The sequence below is a fragment of the Talpa europaea genome (genome assembly GCF_964194135.1).
Source record: "Talpa europaea genome assembly, chromosome: 7".
Lineage (NCBI taxonomy): Eukaryota > Metazoa > Chordata > Mammalia > Eulipotyphla > Talpidae > Talpa > Talpa europaea.
The window spans coordinates 124,127,530-124,151,531 of NC_140074.1; the positions used below are offsets into that span (position 1 = coordinate 124,127,530).

Sequence of the window (24,002 nt, forward strand, 5' to 3'; positions counted from 1 at the left end):
TCAGGCTATGTTATTAATTTCAGTAATCAGATTATTTGAAGGAAGGCAATGATAAGTTAAATATATGTACCACTAAAAAAATAATAAAGATAATAGTAATCCCTTAGTGGAGATGAAATAAAATGCTTAAAAAATATTTTTCAGTCCTAAAGGACAGAAAAGAGGAAAAAGAAACAAAAATAATATGACAAATAGGGAAAAATTAGCAATATGGTATATTTAAACCAAATTATATTAATAATTAAGTAAATTATAGTCTAGCACTCGCGTCGAAAGGAAATAATATTTGTTATACTATCCCGCTATATGCTGTCTACAAGAAATCCATTTTATGCTTAACCTGTATCTTTACATTTTAAAAGAATGTGAAAGATACTATATAAACACTAAGTATGAAAAGAGTGGACTGACTATATTTGTACTAGACAAAGGAAACTTCGGAACAAGGAGACTATTGTAAGAGGTAACAAAGCACATTTCATAATGAAAAGAAGATCAATTAATTGAGAAGACAGCAGCCTTAAATGTGTATGCATCCAATAATAGCAAAGCAAAAACTGACAGTCGAAGGGAGCAATAGACAAATCCACAATTATGGTTGGAAATTGCAACATCCTCTGTCAATAATTGGTAAAATAAGCAGGGAGAAAATCAGCATGGGATATAGATTTGGACAGTACTATCAATAGACTATACCTAATTGACATTTATAGAACATTGTGCTCGCATTCTTTTTACGTGCCCTTGGAACATTTACCAAAATAATTAATATGCTGGGCTATAAAACACGTTTCAACAAATTTAAAAGGATTGAAATCATATGGAGTACTCTGACTGTAATAGAATTAAATAAGAAAAATAAAATTCTCTGGAAGATCTCCAAATATTTGGAAGTTCAATAACATACTTTTAAATAGCCTTTAGGTCATAGAAGATTTTACAAAGGAAATTAGAAAATATTTTGATATTGGCACTTTGGTGGTGGGTGTGGTAACATGTTTGAAGATGTGTGAACCTGTACCCCTAAAACATACACAGTGTTGCAAACCAATGTTACCGCAATGAAAAAAAGAAATAGAAATTTAAAACAAAATATTTTGAACTGAATGAAAATAAAAACACAGAATTTGTGTGATGCCCCTAAAAGTCCTATAGAAAGAAGCAGAGCTTCAAAAAAATCTAAAATAATTGATCTAAGCTCTGCCTTAAGGTAGAAAAACAACAAACTAAATAGAAGGAAAACGCTGAAATAAAGTAGAAAGCAAATCTGACTAACTCCATATTTACTAAAGAAATATGATTTGTAATTAAAAGCTTTACCACAAAGAAAAGACCAGACCCACATGGCTTTATTGGTGAATGCTATGATATATTTATGGATAAGTAAAAGCACGTTTTCCACAAATTTCAGAAAACAATTGTGAGACCAATATTCCTTGATACCAAACCAGACAAAGACTTTAAGAATAAAGAAAACTACAATTCAATATTTCTCATCATATAGATGCAAAAATCATTAACAAAATATTAGCAAATTGAATCTAATGCAGATGTTAAAAGGATAATACATCATGACCAATTGGGTTTTATCCCAATTACAAGGTTCATTTAACATTAAAAGTCAATGTAATTCACTGTATTAATAGAATAAAGGAGAAATGCTAAGTGACCTTGTGATAGATGCATAAAAAACATTTGAACAAAGTTCAACACTAATTTGTGATAAAAGCTCTTAGCTAATTAGGAATAGAGGGAAACTTCCTCAACCTGATAAAAGGAATTTATGAAAATTCTACAGTGAACCTCACACTCGTGAAAGATTGAATGCTTTTAGCCTAATGTTTCTAACTAGTTAAGGAGATTCATTCTCTTCAGTGTGCTCTGTAGGCCCTAGCCTGGTGCAATAAGGCAGGTAAAAGGAGTAAGTTTATAGGTGGGAAAGGAAAAGTAAAACTGTTTATTTTTTAGATGTGTCTTTAGCAATTTTTTTTTTTAAGATCCTGTGTTTATTTATGCATACAATAACTGGGGTGTAGACCAGAGGTGAGGGTGGTAGAGGATTCACCAGAGACAGAGTGGGGAGCAGAACAGGCAGACTGACTGAAATACACTGCTGAGGGGAGCAGCAGATGCGACAGGAGAGGTCTGCTGTGCCATGTGGGTTGCTCCCTGTCCGGGGATCGAACTCATGCTGTAGTGGCTGGTGATAGCTTCATAGCAATGAGACTTTAACCCCTACACCCCTAGGGAGGCCCCGTTAGTAATGTTTTATTTATTTATTTTTTAAAAATTATTTATTTATACAAGCACTGGGTACAGTCAGAAGCGTGGGAGGGTGAGAGAATTCACCAGAGCCAGAGCAGGGAGCAGAACAGGCAGAAGGACCGAAGTACACTGCTGAGGGGAGCAGCGGGTGGCAGGAGAGGTCTACGCGCCATGTGGGACCCTCGCCGGTGGCCGGGGATCGAACCGGCGCTGCAGAGGCTGCGGGCAGCTTCACAACCCAGGGCTCAACCGCTGCGCCACCAGGGAGTCCCCTGTTAGTAATGTTTTACACATACACGTACACACTTATCTGACAAATCGTAAGTAATATATAAAAAACAACTAAAATTTAGCTAGGATACAAAGTCAATTTTTGAAAACTAGTTGTATTTCTGTATAACAACAATGTACAATTAGAAAGTAAAAATTAAAAAGCAGTGCCATTTACAATAGCATTAAAAAGTATAAATATGAAAATATTCCCCCAAAACAGAAGTGTGAGAATATTTCTTTGTTTCTTGTAATAGTAGTTACCTTGTATTCCATTTCATGGATGAGGACATTGAGGTACAAAGGAATAAAGAACATTAATTTTTTTATGAGCACACCTTTATTAAATACTGAGTATGTAATAGATACTGTGTTAAGGTTATAGTAGTATGTGGAAGTGAATAAAAAAGATGATCCCCGCCCTCATGGAGTTTGTAATCTAGTGGAGATTGACGGGTGAAATAGAACTAGAGTGCTGAGTTTCCATCTTGGGCTTAATATTTTTGATTTAGATGAGTCAAAGCCTTTACACTTTAGATTTTCTTTTCTTTCTTTAAGATTTATTTATTTAGGAATAGAGGAACTGGGTTGTAGGACAGAGGTACGGGGTGAGGGGATTCACCAGAGACAGAGTGGGGAGCAGAACAGGCAGACTGAAATACACTGCTGCGGGGAGCAGCAGGCGAGACAGGAGAGGTCCGCTGCACCAAGTGTGGGTTCACTCCCTGGCCGGGATGGAACTCAGGCCACAGTGGTGATGGTGTGGTAGCACTGAGACTTAACCCCTACGCCACCGGTGAGGTCCCCTAGTTAGATTTTAAATGTGACTTGTTGATTAATAGTGTGACCTCTGTGTGGCAAACCTTTTTTTTTCTTTTTCCTTTTTGTAATACGTGCTTGACAGTTTATAGGGTGGTTAAAACTGGTTGGCTTGATTTGTTCAAATTTCATGTTAAGGGGTGGTGGATGCATATCCTTCCATACTTCCGTATGGGGGGAGGAGGTACGAGTTTTCACTGAGCACCAGTTGTATTTTAGGCACTGTTTAACTTCTCTCCCCAATACATCGTATTAACTTACTTAATGTTTGCAATATTCCTAAGGTGGGTGTTTTTTTCTCTTTCATCAAAGATGAGAAGACCAGAGCTCATAGAGCTTAAGTGATTTGATTTGCCCAGTTTAATTCAGTGGTTCAGTCCCACATCTGTCTGACTTAAACTGCCAGTACCAGCAGTACATTTTTCTCTTGGTCAGACCCTTCGGGCATCCCGTTCTTTCCCATACAGGAAATGCAAGTAAGTGAGATTAATTTTTGTAGTGTTCTGAATCTATTCTTTATTTTAAAAGTAAGTCAGTAAGAAGAAAAAACAAACTCTCAGTGACATAACTTATGGTACTCCTCATAGCTGATATGTCAAGACACCAATTTAAAAATGGCTTTAGTGCCTCCTTGCTGGCGCAGGGGTTAAAGTCTCAGTGCTATCAAGCTATCCCCAGCCACTGCAGCATGATTTCGATCCCCTCCCAGGCCAGGGGCTACCCACATGGTGCAGCAGACCCCTCCTGTCTTGCCCGCTGCTCCCCTCAGCAGTGTGTTTCAGTTGATATGCCTTTTCTGCTCCCCACTCTGGTGCCTTTTCTGCTCCCCACTCTCTGGTGAATCCTCGCCTCCTGTAACTCTTGCCTATACCCCAGTTCTTGTATGCATAAATAAAATAAATCTTAAAAAAATAAATAAAAATGGCTTTAATGCACCTTAATCCAAGTCACTGTTTAAATTGCCACTTAGTTTAAGTTTAACCCTGAGCGATATTTTTCTTGGAAAAGGTGCATAAGTAACAGTAATCTGGCTAAGCAACTATTTAGACTATGCCAAATGCACTATTTGGTGATAGATTAGTGGTATAATATTTGGAACTGAGAGTTAAGCATTAGGTATTGCCATGCCTTGGTGGAATATCTCCCAGTCTCACTCTCAGTCCCTGGTAGGTAGAAACTGGAAACACCTAAGATCTGCGTGTAGGAGGTGGAGTCATTGACTATATAAAATTAAAGTTTCTAGCTTAAGTTCTAGCCCTTGAAAGGGCATAAAGAGCAATAGTGATATCTGCCTAACTTTACAGGCAGGAAACTGAGACCCAGAGGGCAATTGATTTGCTGAAGGTTGTGTCACAATCAGTAAGTGGCAGAACTGGAATTTAGATGCCCGCCGCCTGCCTCCTGTCATTAGCCGGTTGGGCTCTACAGTGGGAATTTGTTGTAGTGTTTCTCGTGGGAGATGGCGCTGGGATGTTCCTTACAGATAATTGTTTCACGACAGTAAAAGCCGGAAACCTAAACCTTCTGGTCTTGAACTTTGAGTGTTATGTAATTCTGGGATATTTAAAATCTAGATTATGTTGATCTTTATATTTTTGTTGTTATGACCATATCTTTGTTTTCTTTACTGTGAATGTGTTCTAGGATATTGTATAGTTTCTCTTTTCTACCTGTAAATAAATATTGACTTTGTAGTTTTTAATCTGTAAAGGAGAATTTTTTTTAAAAGGATGAGGAAAAAGCAAATAGCATAAATTATAAGCCTTATAATGAACTAAGTAGTAGTGGATATGTCTAATGCTTCTATATTTAATGAAGTCATTGTCATGTTCCTTAGGATTGTATTTTTTGGTGATTAATATTCACCTATATAAGGGATATGTGTATTTGTAATAATGGGAACTGTAATTGCTCTGAGGAATTTTTATCTATCTAGATTTTAGACTGTACTTATCCATTTGAAGTGCATATTTTACCCATAGAAAAAAATGCAGTGCTGATTTTTTTGTGTATGTTTTTTATAAAAATTGAATCATACATTTATTATCTGCAACTTGTTTATCTTTACTCAGCAGATGATTTTTAAGATCTGTATAGATGTTACAATATGTAAGCTGAGTTTGTAACCCTGTTCTTTAAACAATCATTGTATAAACACATTTTCAGTACAGCATTTTGCCACTAATTTAAGTGAGATAAAGGGTTTGAAAATTAGAGGGGAAAAACACTAACCAAATACTTTCACAGATGAGTCGGAAGCTCTGGATGGCAAGATTATGATTGATACTCTTTTGTACCCACCATAATAGCAATTTAGTATCATGATTGTAAGTACTTCCTGTGTCAATCATTATCTATCAACATGCACTGGATCTTTTCTTTTTAACATCTTGATTGAGATATAATTCATGTACCATGCATTCACTCACATAGTCCAATTCAATGGCTGTTGATTTATTTACAGACTTGTGCAACCATTACCACAGTCTTAGATAATTTTTATCCCCTCGAACTCAGCTCTAGTGAACTGCTAATCTACTTTTGGTCTCTAAATTTGCTTGTTCTGAATATTATGTATATGGAATCTACAGTATGTGGTCTTTGTGACTGACTCCTTTCACTTAGCATCATGTTTTCCAGGTTCAGTCACGTTACAGCGTGCATCAGAACTTCATTTCTTGTTATTACCAAATAATAGTCCATTGTGTAGATAACCACATTTAATTTATCCAAATGCCCATTTGTCCAGCCCAGTAGACATTCGCGTGGTTTGCATTTTTGGTGGTTATCTATACTGCTGTGAGCATTCATGTACATGTTTTTGTGTGCATGCGTTTTTATTTCCCTTTGGTATGTTCCTGGGAGTAGAATTACTGATCCTGGGAGTCTTAATGTTAAGAGATACTCTGTTAAAGACGACCCTAGTATAAAACAAGGATCTTTCTTTTAGTGATTAGTATAACCTTTTGAGGAACTGCCAGACTGTTTGCCAAAGCAGCCTGCCATTTTATATCCCCACCAGCAGTGTAATGAGGGTTAAACTTTTTCCATATCTTTGCCAACACATGTTGATATTTGTCTTTCTGATTATATGTACCAGATCTGGACCAAGTTATGTAAACTTCCATAGGCATGTTTCCAGGAGAGAAGACAGTTAGAGAATGTCTTGTTGTTATTGCTAGACTTGTTTGTTCTCTGGAAATGGATGTTATTAAATTAGATTTGACATGACTGAAATAGTACTAAAAGCCATTCATATTACTTAAGGGTTTTCTTGATAATTTACTGCAATGTTTCTTTGTTGACTAAAACACAAAGTCATTCATTTAAAATCACCCCATTTTTGGTCAAAATTAAATGAAAGTCATAAATGGACTTCATCTTCATATCTATGCCACCCAAATGTGTTTGCTACTGTTACGATTAAAGTTAAGCCAGTGAGTGACTCAATTGAACATTTCTTCTGGTTTTCTAGATTAGTTAACTTCACTTGGTGTCAAGGTTGGTTATAGTAAAAGAACTACTTCAGTTACCTTGGTGCTTGTAGTTGTGAAAGTTGTGTTAGGCTAGAGTGTGGCAGTATGGCCAGCTTTTAAATAAGTCAGATTTCTTTAAAAATTTTTCTCTTTTGAGAGGAGTGTTTCTGAGGATGCTTTCGCAAATTAAACGTTTATCATGGTATCTGTGAAACTGGAAATATTATGGAAGTCATGTGGGGATTCTGCCAGTTACTAAGTTTGCGTCAATTCCAATTATGCAATTTGAAACTGGGGGGAAAATCACAGAATGGGGTCAAGGGCCTAACTGAACCCACAGATGTGCTGAAACTTCATTGATCACCTGACCTTCATGAGCACCTGTTCTGACTGGTGGACCACAGTGATGGCAAAGCAGGCGGGAGGGTGCCTTGGAATTGGTGTTAGTCAGAGTCAGTGTCTGGTTATTCTTGAAAATCTTTGATTATATCCTTTCCCTCAGTGCACAGTTACCCTGGTAAAGGACCATAAGGCCTTTTGGGGAAAGGCTGGGAGAAAGATTTAACTGTAAATTTTTGGTAGCATGATAGCATCCTCAAGGAGATTCATCATTCAGTGGGTTCTAAGCCTTACAATTGATTAAAGGACATTGGCTCTGTTTTTAATTATTCGAGTTAGGCTTTTGTTCACTGGATCTAGAGCTCTCACACAGATGAGCTGAGATTTCATGCACTGTCTATTTCATTGGTAGGAACTAGCCAGTGCCTTGGGTTTCTGTGCATTGGATTGTTCCCAGAGTGCTTATCTGACTTTTGTGGTGGTGTGAAAATGACTGAAAAAAATGTAGAGAGACCCTTAGTTTTAATTTTACATTAGGTCCAACCTTTAATGGAGTGTGTCTTTACTATTTCAGGTAGTTTGACCTCGTTGCCAGCTGTGCGCCTTTTTTTAATATATATATATTTATATATATTTAAACATATTTTAGCTATTTCACTCGTTATATGAATTTTTTTAAAAAGATTTATTTATTTATTTATAGAAGCACTGGGTACAGTCAGAAGCGCGGGAGGGTGAGAGAATTCACCACAGCCACAGCAGGGAGCAGAACAGGCAGAAGGACCGAAGTACACTGCTGAGGGGAGCAGCGGGTGGCAGGAGAGGTCTAGGGAGGCTGCGGGCAGCTTCGCAACCCAGTGTTCAACCGCTGCGCCACCTGGGAGGCCCTGTGCTCCTTTATATTTAATCCATTTTAACTTTTGTGCTATGGTCTCAAGTATAGTGCAAGAAGAAAATGAAGATTTTAGAAAGTCAACAAATGTTGATATGTGAACTTTCTACAAGTGTGAAAGGTTGATATAGGGGTCAAAAGGTTGACCCCTCCTTTTACAAATTTTACTTAGTTTTATAGGAACATTATTCGTGTGCTAGAGGCTTACTGTCAATGCTTATAATCTTAACCTTAGTTTTTTTTTTAAATATACTTTTTTTTTTTAAAGAAGGCCCGTTTATTTTTTTATTTATTATTATTTTTTAAACATGTATTTATTTTTTTATTTATACAAGCACTGGGTACAGTCAGAAGCAAGGGAGGGTGAGAGAATTCACCAGAGCCAGAGCGGGGAGCAGAGCAGGCAGAAGGACCGAAGTACACTGCGGAGGGGAGCAGCGGGCGGCAGGAGAGGTCTGCGCGGCATGTGGGACCCTCCTTCGGTGGCCTGGGTGCCGCAGAGGCCGCGGGCAGCTTCACAACCCAGCGCTCAACCGCTGCGCCACCAGGGAGGCCCTCTTAACCTTAGTTTTCATGTGTTTATACAAAGTTTTCCCTAGGCTTGTCACTGAAGTATTTTTCAACCCTCCCTCCCCCACCCAGTGCATTTTAAATATATTAAAACTGTGTTTTATTTTACTTTTATAAACCATAGTTCTTTAAAAAAAACTTTTTTTTTTTAAATAATTCATTTAGTGTTTTATTTTTAAAAAAGTGATTAGCAGGAGACAGGGTACGTAGTGTAAATGTTCTCAAAAAATGGAACTTTTAGGCCTCCCCGGTGGCGCAGCGGTTGAGCGCTGGGCTACTAAATTGACTGCAGTCTCTGCATTGCCAGTTTGAGCCCTGGCTGCCCCGTTCCCTGGAGGCCCACATGGCGTGCAGATCTCTCCTGCCGTGCCCGCTGCTCCCTCAGCAGTGTACTTAGTCAGTCTGCCTGTTCTGCTCCCCGCTCTGGCTCTGGTGGATTCTCTCACCCTCCCACGCTTCTGACTGTACCCAGTGCTCGTATAAATAAATAAACAAACAAACAAACAAACAAACAAATAAATAAATGCATCTTTAAAAAAGGGGGGAACTTTTACTGAAGACTCTTACACTTCATTTTTTAGAAAGTTATTAGTAGCTTCTCTTGAACCTGAGGCGACTCCTTGAAGCGACAGTTTTCTTCCCCAGTGACTTAGATGCTAGTAAATATTCTCTTAAATAGTGATCGTATATCAGTCAACAGATATCAAGTAACAGGCTGTTATACTTAGGAAATAACATAGATGAAAATGCCTTGTAATTGAACTTACATAATGTAAACAAAGAAGTACTTAACATACAAGAGTATGAGTTTACCATTCAGTTCAGGGTTTTAGAAACAGTAAAAAAGCCAAAAGGGGAAAAGTAATTAAAACAGAAGAAATAAATACTTGCCAAAATAGAACAGGAATTAATTAATTCATAGTTGCAAATCAGGAAACAAAAGGAAAAACAGAGGGGAGTAGATTGACTCTAACAAAAGATGGAGAGGCTCTATGTAGAGAAAAGACTGGAGATGGATGCTGTTACATGATATTAACATGATAGTCTCAGTAGACATATTAAGTTGAAGTAGATAATTTCACTGAAAGATGGATGTTTAAATTCCATTGTAAATACTAATAAATGGCCACAGGAGATAATTCCTTTATTTTGTTTCAAATAGTTAATCTTAAGAAGGCTAGACATTATTTCAAAAATTCATTAATATGATTAGGGGTACACATCTGAAGTCAGATCATGTAGGCCCATATTCTGGCTCTGCTTCTTACCAGCCGTATGACCAGGGAGTTTATTAAACTTGTTTTGCAGCTTTCTCTTCCATAAAAACTAACAGTAGCAGCTATCTTTCAAGGTTGTGTGTTAGTTTGCTAGGATGGTCACAACATACATTATATGACTGACACAACAGAAATTTGTTTTCTCCAAATTCTGGAAGCTAGAAGGCTAAAATCAATGTCAGCAGGTTGTGTTTTTCTGAGGCTTGCAGGTAGCCCTGCCCCTTGCTCTGTTCTCGTGTGGTCTGTCCTCTGTGCTGAGCATATATGTTGTCTTTCTCTGTCCTAATTTCCTCTTTTTGCAAGGTCATTTTAGATTGTGACACACCCTAACAACCTCATTTTAATTCACTTACCCTTGAAAGACCCTGTCTCCAAATACGTTTTGTGTTACGGGGAGGGGGTTAGGGTTTCAGGATATAAATTTTAGGCGTTTACAGTTAAATACATAACAGGTTGTTACCAGGATTAAATATGATACAGAGTACTAAATACTAGTTATCATTATTATTTAACAGTAGCAAGGAAAATACAAAAAATAAAAGATCTCTATACATAAAAAACAAAAGATCTTAAAAAACACAAGATCTTTAATTCAAAGTAATTACAGATTCACAGGAAGTTGCAAAAAATAAAATGTATCCCTCCTCCTCTAGTGTGATCACCTTGATTAATTATAATACTCTATCAAAACCAGGAAATTGGCAGAATTCATTCAAATTTCACATTATACACGTGTGTATATACTTCTGTGCAATTTTCGTCACTTGTGTAGCTTTTACAACCACCACTACATACTAGAAGCAGAATTGCTCTGCCACGTTTGCTCTCTCCTGCTACTCCTTTTAGTTATCCCACCCCCTCACCTGAAACACTAACTGCTGACAACCACTAATTTTTTTCCACTTCTAAATTTGTTAGTTCAACAAATGTACACACACAGAGATAATAATACACTTTATGACCTTTTGAGATTGGCTTTTTCATTTAGCACAATATCCGTGTTGTTCGTATATAAACCGTTCATTTCTTTTCGTTGTGAGCAGAAATCCATGCTATGGATATACCACAGTTTGTTTAACCATCCACCTGTTAAAGGATGTTTTGTTTGTTAAAAGTTTTAAGTTTAATATCTTGATCCATTTTTAGTTTCTTTTTAAATAAGGGTGTGAGGTTTACCTCAAGGTTCATTTTTTCACCTAAGGATGTTTTAATTCCTCAGGAGTCATTTGTTGAAAAGACGATTGTATTGCTTTTGTATCTTTCTCAAAAACCATTTGGGCAAACTTGGGTCTGTTTTTACTAGTTGTGAGAATTAATTACAAGCCTGACTGTTAGTATAATAGCAAGTAAATAAATTAATAATTTAAAAAATGCATTTGAATCAAGTATTCATCCCTATTTTCTAATTGGGGGAAAAAATAGTTTTGAGAAATTTTAATTGTGAGGGCCTCCCTGGTGGAGCAAGGAGTTAAGCACCACTCTATGAAGCAATCTGCAGCCACTGCAGCACGAGTTTGATCCCCGGCCTGCCAGGGCGAGACAGAAGATGTCTGCTGTGCCATGTGGGAATCTCTCTGGCCGGCCGGGAATTGTACCCACGCTGCAGAGGCTGTGGACAGCTTCAAAGCGCTGCGCTCAACCTGCTGTGCCACCGGGGTGGGCCCAGGTTTGCCTTCCTTTTAAAGGCTGGATAATACTCCGTTGTATGATATACCACGTTTCATTTATCCATTCTCCTATTATAAGCATTTGGGTTGCTCCTACTTTTTAGCTGTTATGAATAATGAATACTGCTATAAACATGGGTGTGCAAATAACTCTTTGAGGTCCTACTTTTAGGTCTGTTGGATATATATCCAGAAGTGCATTTGCTATATCATATAGTTATTCTATTTTTAATTTTTTGAGGAACCAACGTAGTTTCCATAGTGGCTGTACTATCTTACATACCAACCAACAGTGCACATGGATTCCAACTCCACATCCTTGCCTGCATTTATTATTTTCTTATATAGTGGCCATCCTAATGGTGTAGGAGGTGGTATGGTATCTCATGGTGATTTTGATTTGCATTCCCCGGTGACTAGTGATGTTGCACCTTTTCATGCACTGCTTGATCATTTGTACATCTTTGGGATAATTTTTAATCAAGGTCATAGCCAATTTTTAAAAATTGGGTTATTTGTTGTTGGTTTCTAGGAATTCTCTGTATATTCTGTTACTAGTTCCTTATAGCTGCATGAAATTTGCAATTATTTCCTGTGATTTCATGAGTTGCCCTTTTTCTTGTGTTTTTCACAGAGTTTTTAAATTTTGATGTAGTCCAGTTTTTTTGTTTTGTTCCCTGTGCCTTTGGTGTCATCCATTTTGAGTTAAATTTTTATATGGTATAAAATAGGGTTCATCTTCATTCTTTTGCATGTGATTATCCAATTTTATCAACATTATTGGTTGAAAAGACTTTCCTTGCCCCTTTAAAAATGTCTTAACAGTGTTATATAAAATCATTTTATGTCAAGTCATTCTGTCACCTTAAGAGAACTGTATGTCAGTTATATCTCAAATAAAACTGATCAGCAAGGAAAAAAAAATTGGAAAAAGAAAAAAAATTTGATCTTTCATATGTACAAATTTATTTCTAGCCTTTCTACTCTATTCGATTGTCTGTATATCTGTCTATATGCCAATGCCACATTGTTTTGTAATGAACTTTAAAATCAGGAGGTGGGAGACCTCCAACTGTTGTTATTTTAAAAGATTGTTTTAGCCATTTGAGGTCTTAATACAGTTTTTAGTGGTAAAACACTAGAGGAGTTAGCATGTAAAAGACTAAAACAGTGTTCTCTACAATGAATGTTTTATTCACTGCAGTAAAATATGAAGCTAATAGATATCAATTGTGGAAAATAAGATGTAAGCTTTTTATTTGCAGTGCTATGATTTTAATAGCTAGGTAACTAAATCAGAAGGAATAAACTGTAAGATGATTAGAAAAAATAACGGTTAAGTGGAATGAGTGACTAAATGAAATACATGAAAGTTCCATAATGTCATCAGAAAAATAAGAAAAAAGTGGAATGGAATCCTAGTTTTATGGCTTCAGGTACATGAAGTTGTCACGTTGCTTAGTAGGAATTTGATTTTGATGGCCCATTGACTCTCATGCCTTGGGGTTTAATTTACACCTGAGGGTAGTAATTGAGGCTGAAGGTCTGAACTACAACTGTATGAAGTTGGGAATTGGGAAGGGGCAACCCTGTTTACAAACTCGGACTAGTAAAACTAGCCACTGGTACAGGATATACGACAGAATCAAGCTATTTAACTTTCTATTGTGGCTGTTAAAAGTCACCTGCAAGAAATGGAAACTCCAACCTTGTATGGAAATCCTGGGCAGGAAAGCTAATATAATGTGTTTGGAACTGAAGAATGTTATAGGCACTGGCAGAGGCAACCATTAAAGTGCCACTGGGACTGCCCTTAAATCCCTGAAATGTGAAGGACTCCCAAAGCTGACAATGAACTCATACAAAATTTACAAAGTACCTCAGTTAAAAAAGATGCAACAAATAGGGAAATTTATAACTGAGAAACTGATAAAAATAGATTTGAAAGAGGACTTGATTATTTAATATACAATCCATATTTAATTTCTGGGTTTATTTTTACAGTGTTCTTTATAACTGTTTGGTTTTGCTATATAGGGTTATATCAAGGATCATATATTGAGTTTATTTATGCCTTTTTACCCTCTTAATTTATTTTAGCATCTTTGTTTTTATGATTGACATTTTTAAAACATAACTTTTTTTTTTCATAACATCTTTTGCTTGGCTCCCTTTTACTCAATAGCATGTTGTTTTGCAACAGGGAATGTATATCATTTATCTTTGCTAATTAAATTTAGTGTAATGATTTATAATAATTTCAAATGTTGTGCTTCAGAAAAAGACAGGGGAAAGAGGATTCAATAATTCTAACTCCCTTTTCCTTTTGGATAGACACATACCCAAGGAACCACAAGGATTAATATTTCAAACTCTATAGTGTATGGCACTGTTATGAACACTTTATGGTTTATTTTAATAATTACTAATAAGAAATAGGTTCTTCATTTCTCTTTTGTCTGTATTAATCACCTTACCATTTTCTTTTGAAAGTGAGGGACATATGGTTGGTAAATGGAGAGTTAAAATATATGGTCTAGGGCTTCCCCGGTGGCGCAGTGGTTGAGCACTGGGTTGCGAAGCTGCCCGCAGCCTCTGCAGCGCCTGTTTGATCCCCGGCTGCTCCCCGGCCACGGGAGGAGGGTCCCACATGGTGCGTAGACCTCTCCTGCCTCCCGCTGCTCCCCCCAGCAGTGTACTTCGGTCCTTCTGCCTGCTCTGCACCCCGCTCTGGCTCTGGTGAATTCTCTCACCCTCCCTTGCTTCTGACTGTACCCAGTGCTTGTATAAATAAATAAAAATAAATCTTAAAAAAAAAATATGGTCTAGGGCCTCCCCGGTGGCGCAGCGGTTGAGCGCTGGGTTGCGAAGCTGCCCGCGGCCTCTGCGGCGCCGGTTCGGTCCCCGGCTGCTCCCCGGCCACCAGAGGAGGGTCCCACATGGCGCGCAGACCTCTCCTGCCGCCCGCTGCTCCCCTCAGCAGTGTACTTCGGTCCTTCTGCCTGCTCTGCTCCCCGCTCTGGCTCTGGTGAATTCTCTCACCCTCCCGCGCTTCTGACTGTACCCAGTGCTTGAATAAATAAATAAATAAATCTTTAAAAAAAAAAAAATATGGTCTAAAATATAGTGTACAGTTTAATTACTGTCTCAGGAAATAAATGCATCATGATGGTCACACTAAAGGTATTTAATGAACAGAATTTTAAGTAGAAACATTCAACTTAAAGTATTGTGAAATTCTTAAGTAAATAAAAACATTTATTATTTTTATTTTTTAAAGATTTATTTATGCATACAAGAGCTGGGGTACAGGATGGAGATGGGAGGGGTGAGAGAATTCACCAGAGACAGAGTGGGGAACAAAACAGGCAGACTGACTGGAATACTGCTGAGGGGAGCAGTGGGCGAGACAGGAGAGGTCTGCTTCGCCATGTGGGTTTCTCTCGGGCCGGCGGGGGATTGAACTCATGCTGCAGAGGCTGCGACTGCTTCATAGTGCGGTGCTTAACCCCTTGCGCCACCAGGGAGGCCCGTAAATAAAACATTTAAGTCATGGAACTCTATCATTGGAAACAATCTTTTGATTTATGTCACTAGGATCATGATTTTATTTTATTTTTCCTGGTTTTATTACTATGAAACTCTGGTATATTGTGTTAATTATAGTTTTAAAGTAGTGCTTTAAGATACAGTGAAAGGAATACTTAATATACCTTAATGGGGATGCAAATTGTTTCTGACACTAAGCCTAGTAACTGTTATTTCTTTTAACAGCTTTATTGAGATATAATTCATATACCATTCATATAAATCATGTACAAATGTACAAATCAGTGTTTTTTTTTGTATATGCTCACATACTTACAAATATCAGTACAGTTTTAGAATATTTTTATCACCTCAAAAAGAAATCCCATACTCTTTAGCTATCACCACTATATCTACCCCCTCCTCCTTTGAGTAACTAGTAATTGACTTTCTGTTTGTATTTGATTTCTGCATTCTAGATTTTTATATGAATGGAATAATTTGATATGTGATCTAGTCAAACAGACTTATTTTACTTAACAAAATATTTTTAGGTTTTATCTATATTGCAGCATGTATTAGTACTCGATTCCTTTTTATGGCCAAATAATATTGCATGGTATGGATAGGTCACATTTTGCTTATCCATTTTCAATTGATGGAGACTTAGATTGTTTCTACCTTTTTGGCTTTTTAAATAATGCTGCTATAAACATTTGTGTCCATATTTTTGCTTGCATGTGTTTTCATTTATCTGTTCACCTAAGAGTAGTACCCTCAGTTCTGTGTGATTTGACTGCAAGTTGGAGATTCCCATGAACCCGTCTTCATGTTTGGTTAATTTGCTAGAGTGAGTGGCTCACAGAACTCAGGGAAACATTTACCTTTTCCAGTTTAGTAAAGAATATGATAAAGGATACACATGAACAACTAGATGAAGAGCTATATAAGGTGAGGCCTGGGAGGGTCCCAAGCAAGGACACTTTTTTCTCCAGAATTGGAGTGTGGCATCTTCCTGGTGTAGATGTATTCACCCACCATGTGGTGGGTTCATCACATGTACATGATTGATATCTAACTCTTATTTTCAAACCTTCTTCTCCTCACACAAATGGGAGGGAGGGCTGAAAACCCCAAGCCTTCTAATCATTGTTTGGTCTTTCCAGAAGCCCATCAAAAGTTCCCTTATTTCAAAACAAGACACTCCTATCACCCAGGAAGTTACAAGGGTTTCACCAGCTCTGTGTCAGGAGCCAAGGGTCAAAGACCAATTACTTGGACAAAAGATGCTCTTATTATCATTTAGGAAATTACAAGGGGGGCTTCCGGCTCTGTGCCAGGAGTTAGGAGCAGAGGCCAATATGTATTTTTCATTATCGCACATAGTTAATTTCTTAGAATTTTTTTTTTTTTGGTATTTTTCACAGCATAAGTTTTATTCTTTATTCCTAAGTATTTCATCATTCATTGTTTTTGATACTAATGCAAATAGAATTGTCTTAATTTTATTTTTAGATTGTTAATTTGCAATTTATAGGAATGAAATTGCTTTAAAAAGAAATAAAATTGATTTTGTATAGTGATCTTTGTAAACCTACAATCTTACTTGAAGTCATTTATTACTTCTAATAGTATTTTATTGGCTCTCTTAGGATTTTTGTCATTTCATCCATGCACTGGAATAGTTTAACTTGTTCCTTTCCAATCTGAATGCCTTGTATTTGTTTTTCTTGCCTAATTGCTTGACTAGAACCCTTGGTACAACGTTGAATAGACTGATGAAAGCAAATATCCGAATATCTGTATCTTATTCCAGATATTGTGGGATGGGTACTCCTTTTCACTAAGTATGATGTTAGCTGTAGTTTTTTCTAGGTACCCTTTGTCAGTCTGAGAAAGTTCCTTTTTTGTTTTGAGAAAGTCTTTTCTTTGCCTTCATTTTTGAAAGCACCCTTTGCTCAACATAGAGGATCCACGATTGACTTTGTTTTTCCTCTGAGGACTTTGAATATGTTATCCTGCTGCCTTCTGACTTCCATTATTTTGGTCAGAAGTCAACAGTTAAATTTTATTGAGGTTCCCTCATAAGTTGTGCATTGTATTTCTGCTTTCAAGATTTTCTCCATGTTGAGGTCAAAATAAGGGGGTTGTAATTGCATGGGGAATATAAAAATAAAATTTAAATTAAAAAAAATAAAATAAAAAAAAATCACACACACACACAAAAGGGAAGGAGTGATTATATCTTCATTTATGGAGAAAACAAGGGACTCAGACAGGAGAAAAGCTTCTCTTCATCTTCTGGGGCCCTTACTACGTTCAACTTAAAACTGTCCACATTCTTAAAAATAACAGTAATGGCTTTCTAAATTCCTGCTATGAATGAGACCATCTGGAATTCAGAAAACCTAAATAAGGGACCAGGAAAAAACTAATTATAATAAAGTAAAAATCAAAATCAACAAGCAACTTATAAACCAGAGACACAGAGTGGGGGCGGAGGAGAGGGTTTAGGGTCAAAATAAAGGGGGTGGGAATTGTTTGAGGAATATAACCAAGATGAAAATGGATACATTGTGAAAAAATTAAAAATGATGTAAAAATATATAAAATTTAATAAAAAAATTTAAAACAAAACAAGAAGATTTTCTCCGTGTCTTTGTCTTTGAACAGTTTTTGAATGATGTGCCTGTTTGTGTGTCTCTCTTGTTTTTATCCTACTTGGAGTTCAGTAAATTTCCTGCATGTGTAAGTTACTGTTTTTTAATTAATTTGGTAAGTTTTCAACCTTTATTTCCATGAATAGTTTTCCTGTTCCTTTCTTGCATGATGTTGTCTGTAACACTTTACCAATTTCTCTGAACTTCTGTTCATTTTTCTTGTTTTCCAGCTTGTATAGTCTCTATCTTAAAATTTGTTAATTATTTCTTCTGCCTATGCAATTCTACTCTTTGAGCCTCTACTGGGGTACAGGCCAGTGGTATGGAGGGGTGAGAGTATTCACCAGAGACAGAGTGGGGAACAGAACAGGCAGACTAACTGAAATACACTGCTGAGGGGAGCAGTGGGCGAGTCAGGAGAGGACTGCTATGCCCTGTGGATAGCTTTCTGGCAGGCGGGGAATTGAACTCATGCTGCAGAGGCCGTGGATAGCTTCACAGTGCTGTGCTTTACCCCTTGTGCCACCAGGGAGGCCCCTACAGTGAATTTTTAAATATCAGTTATTGTTCTTTTCAACTCCAGAATTCCTATTTGTCTTCTTTTATATATATACAGTTTCTGTGTCTCTATTAATATTCTGTATTTGATGCAATATTGCCATTCATACCTTTCTTCAATTATGGTTTCCTTTAATTCTGTGAACATATTTATAATGACTATTTTGAAATATTCGTTTAAATCCAATATCTGGTTATTCTTACAGGCAATTTCTGGTCTCTGCTATTATTTTCCCCCTTATTTCCTCACATGCTTCATTATTTTTTATTGGAAATTGGTCATTTTAGATGATATATTATAGCAACTCTTGGTACTGATTTTTCATTCCACCCCTTGAACTTGTTATTGTTACTTCCTTATTTGTTTAGTGACTGACTGAATCTCTTCTATCAGTTGCCTTTTATCACAACCTCCACTTTTCTTGGAAACACTCTCAGAATTAAACTATCCCACACTCTGTTAGCAAAACATCTGAGCCAGGATACCAGAGCTGGGGGCAGGAACAGTGTCAAGCTTTTCTGTGAGTGACATTCTGGTTCTAATTACTGAACCCCATGGGAGGAGTCTGAGGGGCATGGGCAAGCAGCCTGTTGTCTTCTTGGGTTGTCTCTCCCACGGTGGAGTACCATTGCTTGAGCTGGGTGAAAGGCTTGCTGGGGTCCTAGTATTCTCAGTGTGCCTTGCCTAAGGTAGAGCCTCTTGTTCCATGACTGGAGTTGGGCATAAGGGAGTCCCTACCTTTGGTGACACTTGTTTGGGACTTAGCCTCATCTACTGAGAAACCTGAGGTCCTGCTCCTTCCAGGAAGAAAGTCCTTCTTGGACTGAGAGCTGAAGCAAGAGAGGGCCCATGTCCTTGGTTGCAGTCGTCTGAAGCTTAGCCGAGGTGCAAGTGGGGAGGGAGGCAGTAGTCTTTGTTCAGATGCCACAAACTTTCACTTTTCAGACTCAGTTTTCATGTATTTTATCAAATAGTTGTTTCTTCATTTTGTTTGCCCTGAGGGACCATTTCCAGAGGCTTTAGATAGTTGATTTTTCCTATTACTCTCACCAGTTTTACTGGAGCTCCTCATTCTTTTTGCCAGAAGTGAATCTCTTTTAACTTTGATTTTTGAGCAAGCAGTAACACCTCCTTAAGGAAGGGCTCAGAAAAGCATTTCCATCATTGTCACTTCTGACCACCCCCATAAGGATCCCTTAATGCACTCAACTTTCAGATATTACCCAAATGATAAAATAGGCCTAGAGAATTGACTTCCCTGCTTATTTTCCTTATTTTCCTTAACGTCCTTAAAGGGACGTTTCCAAGGGGAAATCTGCACAAGTAATGAGTTTGTAAAGGAAATGGAAATAATAGAAACGAGAATTGTAACACTGGGGCACAGTAGTATAGTAATGCAGTTCTTTTCAAGTTGGCTTGAAAGTGTTAGAGTTAACTCCTGGCTTCTTTTTTACCAGATTTAGGCATTAGAATCAACGGGCTTCTTGTTCAGTTTTGCTGTCATCTTAGTTTCTTTTGATTTTCTTGTTTTTCCTTCCAGGGGCCACTCAATAGTGAGTCTTCCAATCAGAGCTTGTGCAGCGTGGGGTCCTTGAGTGATAAAGAAGTAGAGGTAAGAAGCCACATCATTGTAAGACATTTTACATTCTCACACTTTCATTCTGGGTTAAAAGAAAACACTGCATAATCCCAGAGGTGCTGTTAGGGTCTCTGAATGACTCCCCTTTGGGTTGTGTGCTCTCTGTGTCTGCACAGCTGAGATGCAGCCATGATGGGTTTTAAGAACATTTAAATGCCAAGGTGCTACTAATAATAGCTGAATTAGCTTAGGTGCCCTTGAATTTTAACACTGTCTGTTCTTAACAACATGGGTCAGTTTAGCCTTGCTGACTTTAGTGACAGAATTTGAAGATTTTTGTTTCAAACCTAAAGCTGCATGAATATGGGTCGAAATCCGCAGCCACCTACTTTTCACTTAAATAGAACTTTAAATAAATTAGAGCCAACTGATTGATTATACACATCTTTTTAGAAAAAAGGGATTGGATATAAAGCTCTTTTAAGTAGAAATACTGTAAAAACTGTTGTCTACTATTTGTGCTACATGCATTGTAAAAATATCTTATTGAAGCTTTTTAGCAACCCTGATTTACAGATGAGTCAAAGCTCCGATGTTGTAAGCAGTTTGTTAGGAATTGTCTGGATGTTTAGGCTGCAGACCCTGTATTCTTTCCACAACCCTGCTCCAAGAGCAGGGCACTAGTTGAATTTCTTCAAAAATGTGATATTTTGTATATATTCACTGTTTTTATAATGTGAAACACTTAACAAAATGCTAATTGTAATGTATATGGTATTTAACAGACTCCTGAGAAAAAACAGAATGACCAGCGAAACCGGAAAAGAAAAGCTGAACCATATGAAACCAGCCAAGGTAATAGTAATTTCACAGCTTAAAAATACTAAATTCTTCTGTATGTAGAATTTTCCAGCTTACACTGAATAATTAGTTAGTATATTGGGATTCCTAACAAAGGCGATTTGTGTATCTTAAGGGAATATCACACTGTTTATTATAGACTTACTATTTGATATACACTTGACAAAACAGTGTCAGTTCTTTGGGGACTCCTGTTTTCCCTGTTGTAAGTTAACGATCTTCTCACCACAGGTTTTTCTTCAGACTAATGGTGTATTGTACAAAGAAGAGTTTACATTGGAGTTTTCACAGTCTTGTGTTAAATCTGTGATTTGTTAATAATAGGTGACCAGAAACAGTTTCATTAAATGACTGTCTTTTCCCCTTGCTCTTCTTCCCTGTCAATTATTTAGTTGAACATTGGCGCCCAGTGAAATAAATCTGTAAATATGCTGATGATAATGTCAAAAATCTTTATATAATTAAAGAATAAATAATTTGGTTTTGTTCCCTTCCCACCCCCATTCCAAGAAATGGAAATCTTTTTTACATTTTTCTTATGTTTTTCTTTACTCTGCAAACATTTTTTACTTTCTTGGGGAAAATTGTCCCAAGTGACAAGATCACATGAAGTTTTTTTTTTTTTGGTGTGTGTGATATAGAATAGAACAGAACTTTTAGTACTATACTGTTTGTTTCTAATTGTTCTCTTAGTTGGGGGTGTATAGATTAGTTTCATTTTTTCTCATAATTGTATCATACTTTTTTTTAGTGTATGTCAAGAAAGATTAGTGAATCTTAAAAGAAAGCAAACTGAAAAGCTCTTCCTCTCTGTTTATTAAGCCTTTATAATATGGAGGAAACTGTCTCTATTCTTATGATATGAGTATCCTGGTTCATTTGCTAAAAGTAAAGCTGACACTTGAATTGATAACATATGCAGTTATTGAATACATAGTACATTTTAGTGGATGGTGCTTTACATGTGTGTTGGAAAATCGATACTTACTTTGGTTTCGTTTTCAGGGAAAGGCACTCCTAGGGGACATAAAATTAGTGATTACTTTGAGGTAAGTTAAATTTTTGGAAAAAAAATCTATAGTGATTTTTAAAAATCTAAATCCTCTGTTCATGTAAGGCTTTAGAAAGCAATATTTTGCCTTTGCTTGTTCTCCTCCCCATCTTCATCGGTCTAATGCTGCCCCCTCTCTCTCTTTAAGAGGAAACTGCTGACTTCCTAAATTTAAATTTGCTTATTATGTGTCTTTCTGCGATGATATAAAAATTCACAAATGAGGTGATTTTTCTTTTGGCCAGACTAGGTTTCGTGTCTGACAAAGATTGCAGTGGAATGGCTTGGACTCTTCTTTTGTCCTCTTCCCATTAGCCCAGTGGAACTTGTCTTTAGTGGTTACTAAAGAAGACGCTAACATCCACTGTACCCCTGTATTCCTGCTTCATGGATCTTGAGATAAGAAGGGAAAACACTCTTTTCCTGTGTCCTTTCAAAACCATGTGTACCTTCAGCTTTCTAGCCATATTTTCTTTGTATCTTGGTATGTTTCTGCTGGAGCTCCTTCTTAAAAAATCTCGTTGAAAAGACAGCAAAATTTGGCTTACCTGGCATTTTCTCTCTGGCATAAGATGTGTGACTTAAAGGGGCCATGTATAATAAAGAGCTGTTTGTGTATTAATCTTTTACTCTCCTTATCTAAAGCATAGTACTGTTTTGAATTATTCATATCCATTTTTCCCTGTTGGCCAGTTTGCTGGGGGAAGCGGGCCAGGAACCAGCCCTGGCAGAAGTGTTCCACCAGTTGCACGATCCTCACCGCAACATTCCTTATCCAATCCCTTACCGGTAAGCATTCACCTGGAGAAATTTGACACCTGTTGTAGGAGATGAGAAGTCCAGGAACACTCAAGCGAAGTTTCTCTTCTAATAGTTACCCAAAGGGAAAGAGGATTTAAGGCGAAAAGTTCATAGTATCACTTAAGAATCCCTTACTAGGTTCAAATTGAGATCAGTAATAAGAACTAAACCCATTCTTCCAGTATAATGTGTTACTGTAAACGTGTAGCTCATTGTTCTGTTAAGGAAGTGGTTTCTAATCCAAATATTAGGTTAGGTTTTTATCTTTGTAAAGCTCATATGTTCCTATAACTAAATTCTTTTTTTTTTTAAATCCAGTCAGCTCCTGGCATTTGAATTATCGTCAAGGTTTACTCAGTGATGTAGTAGAGAAGCCAGTACTATACTATTTGAGATAGGTTTGTTCTATGCTTGTGAGACACACGCCCTCCTCCCCAGTAACAAAGAATTATCTGATCTAAAATGCCACTAGTGCCAAGGTTGAGAAATCCTGAGCTGTCTAGCTAATGTAAATTTTGTGTCAGTTTGCATGAGTGCCTTCGGAGAATTTGTTGATACTATACAAGACCTCTGTTACTGTATTCAAGAGTATACTCTATCCATTGATGTCTCTGGTATTGCTGTGGCTTCTTGGGGAGGTGGGGGGTCTTCCTGAGATCACAAGTTTTCATCCTAGGTCTCTGTTTAGGAGAGTTGCTTTTCTCTGCCTTAGCAGAGTTGATTAATATTGTTCTTAAATGATTTAGTTTTCTGGACTATATTTTAAAATGCTCTTCTTCCCCTCCACCGTCTCATAAAAGTATGCATTCATTAGAGTGGTTCTAATTATTAGAGCACTTACAAAGATGAACTGAACTTGAAATTTTTGCTATTTTGTTATCCATGCCATATTTCAAATGTTAGAAATGTTTAATGTAAACATCTGTTTGGTTAGGTTGAGCGTGTTTGTTAGATAACTGTTGAGGAGGCCTGTGTCTTTATTTTCCTTAAGTTTTAAATCAGTTAAAGTTTTTAAAACATTAAATGAAATTGCAGAATTACCTATTTGGGGCAAGTATGTTTTGTAGCACTTTGTCGTCGATTACTCTTGTCTTTCTGAAATAATTTTTTATTTGTTTTTTTATGAGTGTGTGTCAAATTAGATCAAGTCTGAAAATAAAATACACAACGATCTGTAGACATGCCTGCCATTTATATGAATGGTGACTGGGCCCCATCATCATTATGTAAATCTAAGTGTATATTAGGTGTTGAAGTAGGAACCAAGCTTTAATTTCTCTTTTCCTTTACACTGAGCTCTTTAACTTCCCAACTTGGTAGCTGTGCTTCTTTGCTATAACCACTGATTTTTGAACACCCCTGAATTATCCCTTCCCCCCACTCACTCT

The 24,002-nt window shown here is 37.1% G+C and overlaps 1 protein-coding gene across 6 annotated transcripts in view; it reads left to right on the forward strand.

The window, feature by feature from the left end:
* The window catches only part of TLK2 (tousled like kinase 2), a gene marked incomplete at both ends in the record, with an annotated part of 106,869 nt that overhangs the window by 15,932 nt on the left and 66,935 nt on the right, over window positions 1–24,002 (forward strand). For 3 of the 6 annotated variants that reach the window (XM_084237591.1, XM_084237587.1, XM_084237588.1), the window contains 3 exons: window positions 19,863–19,934; window positions 20,687–20,756; window positions 21,768–21,811. In XM_084237591.1, coding sequence (XP_084093717.1) covers window positions 19,863–19,934; window positions 20,687–20,756; window positions 21,768–21,811 — 186 coding nt within the window. Of the gene's footprint in view, window positions 1–19,862; window positions 19,935–20,686; window positions 20,757–21,767; window positions 21,812–22,506; window positions 22,603–24,002 lie in introns of those variants that run through there. The other 3 variants (XM_084237590.1, XM_084237586.1, XM_084237589.1) reach the window with 2 other exon arrangements.